This window comes from Labrus mixtus, chromosome 7 (genome assembly GCF_963584025.1).
Source record: "Labrus mixtus chromosome 7, fLabMix1.1, whole genome shotgun sequence".
Lineage (NCBI taxonomy): Eukaryota > Metazoa > Chordata > Actinopteri > Labriformes > Labridae > Labrus > Labrus mixtus.
Window position 1 is genome coordinate 10707366 of NC_083618.1, and position 12175 is coordinate 10719540.

General features: G+C 42.5%; 2 protein-coding genes across 3 annotated transcripts; one reads left to right on the forward strand and one right to left on the reverse strand.

Annotated features, from left to right (window-relative positions):
• Nucleotides 1–83: 83 nt before the first annotated feature.
• Nucleotides 84–7056, reverse strand: LOC132977905 (transcriptional regulator QRICH1-like). Of its 2 annotated transcripts, XM_061042826.1 has the most exons (12): nt 6810–7056; nt 5893–6164; nt 5428–5505; nt 4485–4622; nt 3489–4382; nt 2860–3019; nt 2600–2754; nt 2404–2518; nt 2206–2314; nt 1941–2092; nt 1765–1855; nt 84–1099 (listed from the first exon to the last, which is right to left on the reverse strand). In XM_061042826.1, the coding sequence occupies exons 2-12, from the start codon at nt 6151–6153 to the stop codon at nt 922–924; spliced, it is 2331 nt and encodes a 776-aa protein (XP_060898809.1). In that variant the 5' UTR covers nt 6154–6164; nt 6810–7056; the 3' UTR covers nt 84–921. The 2 variants fall into 2 exon arrangements, with proteins under 2 accessions (XP_060898809.1, XP_060898808.1); XM_061042825.1 differs by lacking the exon at nt 6810–7056 and having other exon boundaries at nt 5893–6803.
• A 1862-nt stretch (nt 7057–8918) lies between these two features.
• Nucleotides 8919–11800, forward strand: LOC132977910 (uncharacterized). The gene is made up of 2 exons (XM_061042830.1): nt 8919–9572; nt 9744–11800. Exons 1-2 carry the CDS (start codon nt 9026–9028, stop codon nt 11363–11365), a joined length of 2169 nt encoding a protein of 722 aa, XP_060898813.1. The 5' UTR covers nt 8919–9025; the 3' UTR covers nt 11366–11800.
• Nucleotides 11801–12175: the final 375 nt, after the last annotated feature.

Below are 12175 nucleotides of genomic sequence, written 5' to 3' on the forward strand. Positions count from 1 at the left end.
GTTAGTTTGAGATAGTATTTCCAATATGGTGACCGCCATTGATGGGCTTCAAAACATCTCTTCAGGAACAAATGGGTGACGTCTCTGAGACTACTTCCAGGTTTTATACATTCTATGGCTTTGATACAAGAATCAATACTGTTAGCTAAACAAAGATGTTTCCATCTGCATGTCCCGTTTAATAACCGCCTGCACACTCATATAGGAACAGGTTAGCAAAAAATCCTCAAGGTGGGTTTCAATCATTAGCTTGGACCTGAGAGAAATGTTTCCAATCTCCTGAATCACTACAATATAGCACTTGACTTTGTGAACATCTGGAGGTTCAAACTCACACAATGATCCACATAAACAATGACGTTGTTTTTGAAAACAGGCACAGATTCTTCAGTTTTGAACATATCAATATATGATCCAAAATGCAGTCAGTCTGTATACAAAAACAGTTTTGAGCAGTGGTCCCCTGTAACTGTCCAGTAGGATGTAAAGTATCATGGGACTCAGACGAGAAATAAGGTGGATAATGGTCTGTAAGGTTAAGCAGTGAGGGTTAAATATCCTCAATTGATAAGACTGTCTATTACAGGAAAATTAACAACCTCCGGCAGGTCAGCAGGCCAGAAGGTCATCGGAGCACAGTAGAGATAAAGTTCCCCCTTACAAGCCAGTTCAAAGGTTACAGAGGCAATGGCTTACAAAAGTAGACAAATAACTGTCCATCCCATCAGCTGAAAAAAGAACATCTAAGAGGAGAAAAATCTTTGCTGACAGTTAACAGAAAGATGATTGTTTCGGAAGCTGTTCATTGAGGTTTATAGAGAAAAGGGTGGATACTGCATAGTCTACAGTCAGTGACTGAAGTACTAGTGAAGAAGTCCACGAGTCCAGTTTAGTTCATGTTGAAAGTTCTCTCTGTTAAGCTCATGGACCAGCGCTGAGGATTTCCTGGATCTCTCGGACCACGATGATACGGGCCAGCATGTGCTCCACCTGCTGACTACTCAGAGGCTGAGACGAGTACCACATCGGGCTGTTGGGTGCCACCACAGGCTCTGGAGTCATGTAGTATGCATCATTGCGTCCCTTAACGCTTTGAGGGCTGCAGACGACAAAGAAAATGAGGATACACAATATTTTATAGGTATGTACTAAAAATGTATTTTGTTACCAAAAGGGTTTAAGAAGATAGAGTAGCAGCATTGATTTAAGGCAAAAACTCTCATTATAGCGTTCTATAGCATGTCTTGTCTAGTGAGGCCTCAACCTCCACCATGTCAAACAAGAGCACATTAAGGGAATAATGTCAGTGCTTGTTAAACCCCTTATTACAGGTAGACAGGCTTTCCCGCCATTTATTTTTTATTAATGAATATTATCACAAATATTAATGTTTAAAAAAAATTGTAAAGCTTTTTAATGCTTACTGTGCAGGTGTCACATTGCTGCCACCAGTGTTATCTGCTATTTTCAACATGCAATACCTCTTCTGTTTAAATACTATTTTAATATCTATCAAACAATGAAGCCTTTCTCTCAGCTGAGCGCTCCTGCGTTTCCACACACGCACACATTGAGCTCTGGGTTGAGACAATGCTTCTAAAATGCACGGGGAAAGCAAGTCGCAGCATTTTAGTAAAACTTTTTTTAATACAATCATTAATAGAAAAAAAAAAATAGCTTGCTGTGATTAAGTGACTAGTCGGCTGTTTGGCCAATCATGTGTGCTTTTAGAAAGCAGTGTTTAAGTGAAGAAGCAAAACTCACCATTTGAAGAGATAAAAGTCATAGAGTTTAATGGGGCAGCGAAGAGGATTCTCAGGATCTTCGGCCTGCTCTGCATACATTTCATCAGACCCTGAAAAAGACCCAACACGACACGTCAGCAACAGCGAGACTTGTTTTCAAATGCCCTTTAACGTGAGGCTAAGTGTGTTCAGTACCTTTCTGCCCTGCGTTGTGTGCACCCTGTACTCTGAGAAGGCGGATACTGGTGGCTTTGTCCTTGGTGTTAGTGGGGTTCTTCCTCGTGTGTCGCAGGACCTTTGAGAAGGCTACTTTCATGTGCTGTTCAGGTGTAACCAGGTGGAAATGCCTGTGACAAAGATATATTTTTTTTAGAAACATGCACAGTATTTAAAATATCTAAAATACATGTTTGTCTCACTTTACAGAACAGATTCAGGTTTCTAACAGGCGTTTACTCACTTTGTGTTGAAGTACATTAGAGTTGTGAGCAGTGTGGCAGGTGAATGTGCACCCAGCTGTTTACACTCCCAAAGCATCTCCTCAGTCACATGACTTGGAATGATATAACCTAAGAAGAAAAAAACTTTGTTAGTACTTTTTCCACCAAAAGAAACAACTAAATAACAGTAAATAATGCTGATTTTTTTTTTTGCTCACCTAAAGGATGTACACTCGGTTTCCAACCATCCAGGATTTTGTGTAAACACCCAGAAAAACGTGTATAATATGGATCAGAGAAAATGTCATCCACACGTCCATTTTCAAAGAGATACTACAAGGAGAAATGTATGTTAGGTCAACTTTAAAAAAGCCCTTCTAGCACAACACACAACAACTCATGGAGGATACTAACCTTTTGTATACACAAGAAAACATAATATAGAACGTCGGATGCAAACTGTTCATCCTCTGATCCTCGGGCCTCCTGAGTCATCAGGGAGAGAGCCAGGTTTAGCTCAGCTACGGCGCTGGACACCAAGTCCTCCTGAAAACGCAGCGGCTGACGGCCTAGAAACAGCCACAGAGGGATGGGCAAAGTTACATTAGTTCTGTAGAGTTAGCTTGCTTCTGAATTTGAGGCAGAAGATGTGTTCAAATTAATAGTTGACTTACGTCCTATGGGTGCAAGCTTTGGCTTTTCCTGCTTGTTAAGCTCCGCGTTTTTTCGCATTGCCCAAAGGCGCCACACCTCCAGGCCTTCCTCTGGCTTAAGAGAAATGGGAACCAGAATCTCTGTGGGTGGTTCGGCATTATCCTCCATCTCTGTGTGACCCTGCAAAACATCAGAACAAATATTTCAGAGTTAATATTCTGGGAAAGACAGAGTTCAGAGGACTTTTATTGATCATGTGCTTCTTCTTCCTCTAGATCAATGTAATTAAGTTCTTAAAATGTAGAAGATTTTTCTTCCTGCCCTTAAAGAACAAAAAAATAATCGTACAAATAACAGAATTTTTATAATTAAAGTATCTTGCAACAAGAGGCCAAACACCAAGACATATGTACAAGGTTTCAAACACTATCAATAACTTTGAAATGGAAGATTTAAGGTAATGTCGGCATTTCTTAATTAGAGGGATGGATGTCTGTTAACTCATTATGCTCACAGTCATCAATAAATAATTGTAAGATAAGATTCATTTAGCAATGCACTGAGTAAGGACAATCAAAAGGCATAGGAGAATTTGAGTGCCAGCCATTCAGTCTTCTAGGTCTAGTCAGAGGACAGACTGCGTTCAAACCTGTAGATGGAGCTGCTGTTCTTGTCCCTCCTCTCCCTGGATCTGTTGTTGATTTGGGTCCCATATGTGCACAGATTGTGTTGTGTTGTAGGACCCTCCAACAGTCTGCACTGCCACAGGGATGTGAATGTTGCCATTCATGAACTGCGCTGGGAAAAGGGTCTGCACAATTTCTTCCTGTGTCCCAGTGGTGGTGGACTGCACCTCTGCAGACCTTGCGCTGGGAGACATTTTTTCCTTACCATTGGTAGTGGCAACTTGTACTGTGTTGTATGTCTCCTGTGGTATGGCAATGTGAGTAACACCCTGCTGCTGGGGAGTAGAGTACACCGGGATGGTCCAGGTCTCACCTGTGGGACCTGTGATTGTTCCTGTAGTGCTGTACAGCTGAGCGCTGTCAACAGTGAGCAAATCTGGTCGTAGGGACACATAGCTTTGCTGCTGACCCTGAGGGATGGCTAGAACAGTGGCCACCTGCTGGCCCTGCGATACGGCATATGACACAGCTACAGGGACATCCACCTTACGTTTCTTGGCAGGCTGGAGAACAGTTGAGATAGCATTAGACCTCCTTTCAGAATCCTGCTGCTCTGAAGATGACATGGCCTCAATGGTCTGGATCTGGATCTGTTGGCCCCCTTGTAGCTGAATGTGTTGGCCATCCTGGAGTTGAATATGCTGGCCACCTTGTAAATGAATTTGCTGTCCATCCTGTAGTTGAAAGTGCTGGCCATCCTGGAGTTGAATGTGCTGGCCATCCTGGAGTTGAATCTGCTGGCCAGCCTGGATTTGAATTTGCTGGCCACCTGGCAACTGAATATGCTGGATTTGTTGGCCGCTTGACAGCTGGATTTGTTGTCCTCCAGCTACAGCTGCAACCAGCTGCGCCTGAATCTGTGAAAAACAGTCAACATAGTTGAAAAGCAGCAATAATACATAGAGGCACTTGATAATCTGGTTGGATTAGATTTGCGGACTGTTAATATAAATGTATACCTGCTGCTGCTGCTCCTCTGTGAGCTCCCCCTGCTGAACAAGATGCGCTGCTTGGATTCCCTGCAGGTCCTGCTGGGAGGGAGAAGCCACCTGAAAAACCTGGCTCACTGCGTGACCCTGCTGCTCCTGAATCTGAACCTGGCACAGACGGAGAGTAGAAAAGAAAAGAAAGAAAAAAACACTGAGCATGTCAAGTAGTCAACATGTTGGAGTGGGTTATGAAAGTATGCCAAATAAAATGTGTCTCGTGCATAGAAAGTTACATATGCTAAAGAAATGTGAAAATTCACAGCAGAGTAGTGGCTATCATGTGATATTCAATAGAGGATTGGTCATGTTAAGAAATGTAAGGACATGAACAGAGATAAGCCCTATTCAGACTGCTGTTTCAAGGCAGAATATTCATGCACCTGTGATATTTTGCCTTCACTTTGAATGAGGCAGAGACGTTATCAGGGGATCAAGTGATCCCCCCTAAATCCCGCATTCAGGGTAAGTAACAGAGGCCTTAAAAGGATGGGACGGGATTGGTGGAGCCAGCAGGGTAGAACAGCGCTGTGTGTGTGTGCGCGCATGTCTGAGTGTATGCTGTACCATGTTCTCGTAACACAATGTGATTTCCCAGACTGGGACACCATTATCACACCTTTGCAGAATAAAAATGAATGTTGAAAGGCTTAATGACAGATGAGCTTTGTTACGGAGCTGTTTTGGAATTGCACTGTGAAAAGGGCTACTGACACAAGTTCAGTGGTAGAGGGGAGTGGGGGCAGTTGCTACTTTACTCTAACAAAAATTAACTGAACCAGACTGCCTTCTTTTTTTGTTGTCCTCTTGACAGTAAGTAGCAAATATACTAATGGACCCGCAACCCCGTTCTGCCTCGTGAATGTAAACCAAGTATGAGTTAAAAAGACAAACGGACAATGGCTTAAAAACTCACTTGCACTTGAAGCTGCTGTTCCGACTCCTGATGCACAGCCATGTGAGGTGAAATCCCTGCCGAGGTGACCTGTACCTGCTGTAAACATATAACGTGAAGTGCAGCATAGTGAGGTTTTTCATAATAATAACAATTTATACTTTATTGATCCTGCGAGGGGAAATTTGTTTTTTTACACTCTATGTCTAGTAAACATGCTACACACACATGCACAAACAGGATCCTGTGGACATGCACTAATGGAGAGGTCTCAGAGTGAGGGGGCGCTCCTGAGCTGGTGGGGGGGTTTGGTGCCTTGCTCAAGGGCACCTCGGCAGTGCTCAGGAAGTGGACTGGCACCTCTCCAGCTACCAGGCCAATTTCCGGACCTTCCGATTCCCAACCCAAGTCCCTACAGACTGAGCTGCTGCCAACGACATCGTTAAAAAACAAACAGCCTTAACAGAAAGGTGTAACTTCTCTTACCGGACAAGCCAGCTCTAAGAGAGAGCCTGCCACCTCTGTGCTGTCTGTGTAGATACAATTGGCACCCTGCTGTTGGTACACCATGGCTGTAGTGGTGGTGGTTGTGGTGGGTGCCCCTCCCTGCTGGCTGAACTCCTGCAGCACCTCTGGGCCCTTAGCGAGAGACTCCAGGAACTCCTTCATCCTGTGCTGAGGAACAGTGCGGGCCTTCTGCCGCACATACTCATCAAAGGAGACCACCCCACTCTCCTGCTCATTCATCGTCAAAGGACCTGGAAGCAGACATTTACAAACATTTGAGCACATTATCAAGTCTTAAACAAGAGTAGGTGTCATCACAAACACGTATACACTCGTGAACAACATTTAGTGTTCTAACGTCATCGACAATTATAAAAGCAAGGCAACAAACTACATGTGAATCCAAAACAATCGACACATTAAAACATTAAAAGCAGAAGACAGTGCTTCTCTTACAATGACTGAGCTACACTTTAATCAACGAAGCAGCTACTTTTGGGGCTTACAGCTAAGTCTAAGTTGTTTTTACTTTTAAAGACGTGTTTGATTAAATTATTTATGAGTCCATATTAATAATTGTTTGACCAGTTTTAGCTGCTTGCTTAATAATAGCGTCTACGTTACAGCTAGTGGTTAGCATGCTAACTACAAAATGTTAGCATGGCACTGTGTTATCATAGCGCTGGCTGGCTAACAGCGGTGAAATATTTTAAACAAAGTTGACCAACAGTTTACACATCTACTTTATATTATGAATCTAGGCTGTGTATTTAGTTCTCATAATACGATATCAAACATTAAAAAGTCGTCCCGTTGAAATAACATGACGCTAGCTAATCATTGTGCTAGCCTTAGCTGGCTAGCTAGCTTGACGAGTGTGGATCCTGTCATGCTACCTTAAATAAAACGAAATCCTCTCCTTTCCGCCAAGGCACGGTGTTTAAAACAAAAAAAATCCGATAAACATGGAACAGCGACCAGCAGCGTGTCGTTAACTGTGCTACATAGTAAGTGCAGCAGTGATATCCAGCAAACAATGTTGTGATTATGTTGCGATAAAAATGTTAAGAGCAGCAGCGGGCGGGCGAAGGTCTGACGTCTGCTTGTTTTCAGAGGGAGATCCAGTCAGCATCCTCGTTGTAAAACACGTTTCCCAGCTCCAGGAAACCACACATCGATTCATACAAACTGGATCCCGAGCGGGGTTTATCACTATTGGCTTCACTAAACAGCGAAACATACAAAAAAAAAAAATCACTTTTTTTTAATTCAGAGTTCAGAGAATATTGAAGGTACAGGCCACGATAACTGCGCGATTCCTCCGCAGACTGCAGCTCTGTTTACAGGCCTATCAGTGTCCCCTTAACAAGAGATCCCATCTTTACACATTCAGTATGTGTAAGGCTCTATGTGTAAAACTGAAATGATATTTAGACATGCAAATGCTACCCCATGCAACATGTTGTAATTGTGCCTTATTATTCAGTAGTTTGTTAAAATCCCTAAAAAGAAGACTGGGCTACCTTGATGTGATATTGCATTTACATTTTATTTCTTTTATAACCTACTGTTTTCTGTATTGCAGGGAACTAGCAGCAGTAAAACATGCACAGGTCATGTAGATAGGTAATGCATAAAGCTATTTATCTAAGGCTATTTAATTAAATACAATTAACTTCATATTTTGGTTGTATGATGATCTATTTCGGTCACAATACCAAAGCATTGTGGATGAAATTCTCGAAAAAAGCTAGACAAATCACCTCATTTGTCATACTTCCTCCACTTAGTGCAACTGTATCACTATGACTTTTAGTCTGTGGCACGGGACTCACTAACAGATTAGTTGAAACGGACAGTTACACATTCATAGAATGAAACAGTAGTAAAAGGCTGAGCAGCATGGGGTGTTGATGCTAGATAAAACAATTTGAATGCGTGTACCTTTAACACATTTTAACTTCCCCAGTCTGCCTTAAAGAGCCAGGCATGTGCTACTGAGGGCCTCCCCCTGTTCTCCCCACAACAAACTGCCTCTCGCCCATCTTAAGGTGGACCAGCACAGATGTACTGTGTGAATAGGATATCTCCTTTACACACTGGATAGCAAAGAGTTAATTCCCACACTCAGTGCAGACTATCTGTGATTTTGCCAGGGATATCTGGTGGGGTTGTTGCCGGTATTTATGCACATGTATAAATATAAATGAATATGGTATCAACTCATGTTTATACGGACTGCTCAAAAAAGAAAACATCAGAGAAATAATCTTGGGAAGTCACAGGGCTTGCAAATTCATTTTAACATATAGTATTTATATCATAGCTTATATGAACATAAAACCAAAAATCCAAGCATGCTAGTGCCTATTGGCCTCCCATTATGACTTCATCTCACTTTGTGGTACTGTAAGAATCTTCATGTAATCCTTTAGAGAACGGATTTACCTTGACGCATCTGTTGCAGAAAGATGCAGATGAGGCTTGTTGTCTTGTATTAATAGAAAGTCAACTAAAACATGTCTTCACATTTGTAATCTAAATATGTAAATACAATAACCTGCAAGGCCTTTATTCAGGCTCCATTTGTAGAATAGTCTCCTGGTAGTTTGGACCATTTTCTGCAGGTGCCATCAGGATGGGAGGCTGCCAAGTAACCAGCTGGTGCAGTAATAGGAATGAGACATATGCTTCCAGGCTAGATGGCTGTAAACATAGCCTTAAATCCAATGTGTGCACTCACTGTAATGCTCTTTATGCACAACATCAGAAATCAGATTGCACACAACACACTAACAGGAAGCAGATCACTAAAAGGCTTAACAGGTACATCTGAATTATCAACTTTAATCGATCATTTGTTAGTCTTTGCTTAAGTTATAGGCACTAAGGCTCTGGGAGATACTGTTTTGGCAATGAGATATTGTTTTGGTAATGTTGGGGAATCACTTTTAGTAATGGTTTGATAGGTCGCTACATTGCACATTGCGTGACTGCGCACGTGGGAATTACCCTCCTTAGGATTGAAGCACGAGATTAATTAACTGGGAATCTGTTTGACTCTCTACCTCTAAAGTCTTTATTTCAGCTCGTGCAGTTGTCGGAAGCATAGATGAACCGTTCCTCTTCCATGCTGTTCTACAGGTCTTTGGATTTTTCAACAAAAATGGGACTTTCTTCTTTGCTCTATATTACGCTAACACTATCTCTCTCATCACTTGGAAGCATTATTCAAGCTGCAAATTTACCGGACAAATCTGATCATAGCCAAATGTATGGAATCCCAGACGGATACATCAATGACCCATTCATCTTGACCAGTAAAGATATCTTACATTCAGAGAGCATAGGCGACTCTTTGGAGGGCAGTGGACTTACTGGAGATGGTACAGCATTGAAGCTCATCAGTCATATCAATCCAGAGGAGCATAATCAAGTCGGCAATGAAAACCCTTCTGGACCAGAAATCACATTAACTAAAACACAGGATCTCATTCTACTCCACTCAGAGGCTGGTGACCCAGGAGAGGACAAGGCTAATACTCATTCCAGTGTGCACATTATCTCAGAGGGAGCTCTCATAGAAGACAGCCTCTCTGCAGCTGAAGAACAGTTGGAGAAGAGACAATCATCCAAAGTTGATGAAGACCTTCTGGATCGTAAGTCAACATTTGACAGTAGATTAAGGTCAAGACATATTGTAAACCATAGAATCCCGATAGTTCTTCAAAATGAAAATTCAATGTTTTTTGGAAATTCTCTACATTAGCAAATCCATTTCATTAAACAAACTTTCTGTGTTTCTTTCTCTCCTTGTCCCTAATTTTCAGCTTGGAAAAGCCCTAAACATCCAGTTCAAAACAACAAATTTACGTCCCTAACCAAGCAGGACTTGTCAGGACCTGGGGTATCATGTGTTCTCGGTCCTTGTGTTGTTTTTACAAACTTTAATGGCACCAATCTGCTTTGGGAGGATATGAGGCGCACACTGGCATTTGCCTGGGAGCTGCATGTCTTTGGATCAGCAAGTCTTTTCATATTGATAGCAGTATTGGCGATTATAGGAACAGCTGGCGCATGCACTCGTCCTCGTCCCTTCTGTGATGCCCTGATCCAGGCGAATATGCTTCTGATCCTGAGTGGTACTCTGCGGGGTGTCCTCCTTCTACTAGATCCTTACGGCACCCGTCAGGTCCTGTCTCGAGCGACTCTGGCAGCACTGCATAATGTTCCCCTTCAGCTCCTCCTGTGGGCACAGGTTACTCTAGCTCTAGTCGCACTCAGAGGGTTGAATCTGATGCTTTTCCCTCTGAAGCTGCAGCGCCCGTGGGTGGTTGGAGTGCTGGCTATATCAATATGTACTTCATTACTTGTGGCGGACCTTTTCTCTCAAACTTTGTCCCCTGCTCTCCCTCTTTTGCTACAGACACTTTCCCTCTGCTGGGGCCTCCCATTTTGCATTGTAATCCTCATTAAGTCATTTTCTCATTTACCTCCCTTTCTCAGGTCCTCTGTCCCTCAGTGGGTTCCTTCACAGAGGATTGAAAGGCGAGCAAAGCGAGTTACAGCAGTTTCCGCCTTCCTGGGGGTTCTATGCTGCAGCCTTCAGATGCATAGTCTCTTTTGGCTTTATGGACTACTGGGGAACTGGAGGCACTTTGGCTGGGGCTGGTGGCTTAGTCAGTTTTCTGCCAGAATTCTTGAGGTATCCTGGGGGTTTTCTTTGCTTGTCCTTGGATCCTGGATCTTCTGGACGCCCTCTATGGTTCAATCAAGGGGTGATCCTGGGCAGAGTAGAAGTGAGACATCTAAAAATCTTGATGGGAAAAGCTTGTGGGGTTCTCTCTTGGCCCGCATACAGAAAGGTCCATTAACAAAATCTGAGAAAACATGGGAAGACCTCATGCCAAGCAACTGGGCAATGTATAACCTTACAAGAACAGGATTCAACAATAGCACAATGTGTCCGTATGATGATCAACCATCAACCATTACACCAGAATACAAAACGGATCCTCGTTGCAACACCAGCTCCTCTGACTCTCAGGCTGCAATATTGTGGCAAAAAAAAGTTAGTGAGCGCGATTGCATTCTTTCACTCATAGAATTTGACATAGGTCCTCCATCTCCTATCAACCTTAGACACAACGTTAACAATGCCATCCATCACGAACAGCTAGTGGCAGGAGGTCTTTTTACAGCTCCTATCCCCTCTTGGACTGTTGGTAGAGGCATCCCTGGCAGAGATGGTGGTGCAACAACTTTCCCCACAGGTGATGTTAGATACTGTTGGACAATGGACATGGAGTCTGAAGAGCCCCTACAGTCACCCTGTGCTGTTTATTGTGATGGTGATGTTTGGTCTCAAGCCACTGCATATTGGACGGAAGAATCTAATTCAGCAGGGATGTATCCACAAGACTGGACTGATGATGATATTACTGACCTCTGAGCTGTCCACTTAGGGGATCCTTCTTTATCATCTACCCTTCATGAAATTGTTATTATTCAGATGGCGATTATTTGGTAAGCTGAATGCAGTTTAAATATTGTGCTACTGGGCTCGAGGTAACAGAAACTCTGACAAATGAAAACACTTCCAACGATTATTCAAGTGAAAACTGAAGGGACATTCAGCCATATCTCATTGCAAAAAAAACCCAACATATTTGATAACTCCTACCTTTTAGACCACGGCTGATTGTATACCATTCAAACCCCTTTAGATGATAGCACTGTTTTACAAAGTTTCGCTATGGAATATGAAAGTTTAAAAATGAATTCTGAAACATCAGCTCACTGGACACATTTTTTTAAGCCTGGAAGTAAAAGACCCTGAAACTTTCCTATTGTATCATGTTATATTATCTAGCCGCAATGTTGCAATTTAAGCTATAGGAATTGGGCTAAATGCTAACATTAGCTGTTGTGATGGTAGCTAATAGGGTATAAAATACATCAGTATGCTTTTAAATATGTTCCCATTAGATTGTCACTCTCTACTGTCTTTTCAGTTGTTTATCAATTTGGAGGCTAGGAAATGATAAGAGCTAGTAAGATTGTCTACGTCAATTAGAAACCAATAAGCATCCAACAACAATATTTGATACCAGAGCCCTGGATTTATACTCAAACCTTTTTATGACATTTGTAATACTGTGTCTGTTTTGTAAAAGATAATGGTGAGGCCATTGTTCTGACAGTTTCAAGAACCGTTCTGTCACCCCTTTCATGACTCTTTGACTTTAAAAGGGTCTTCTGA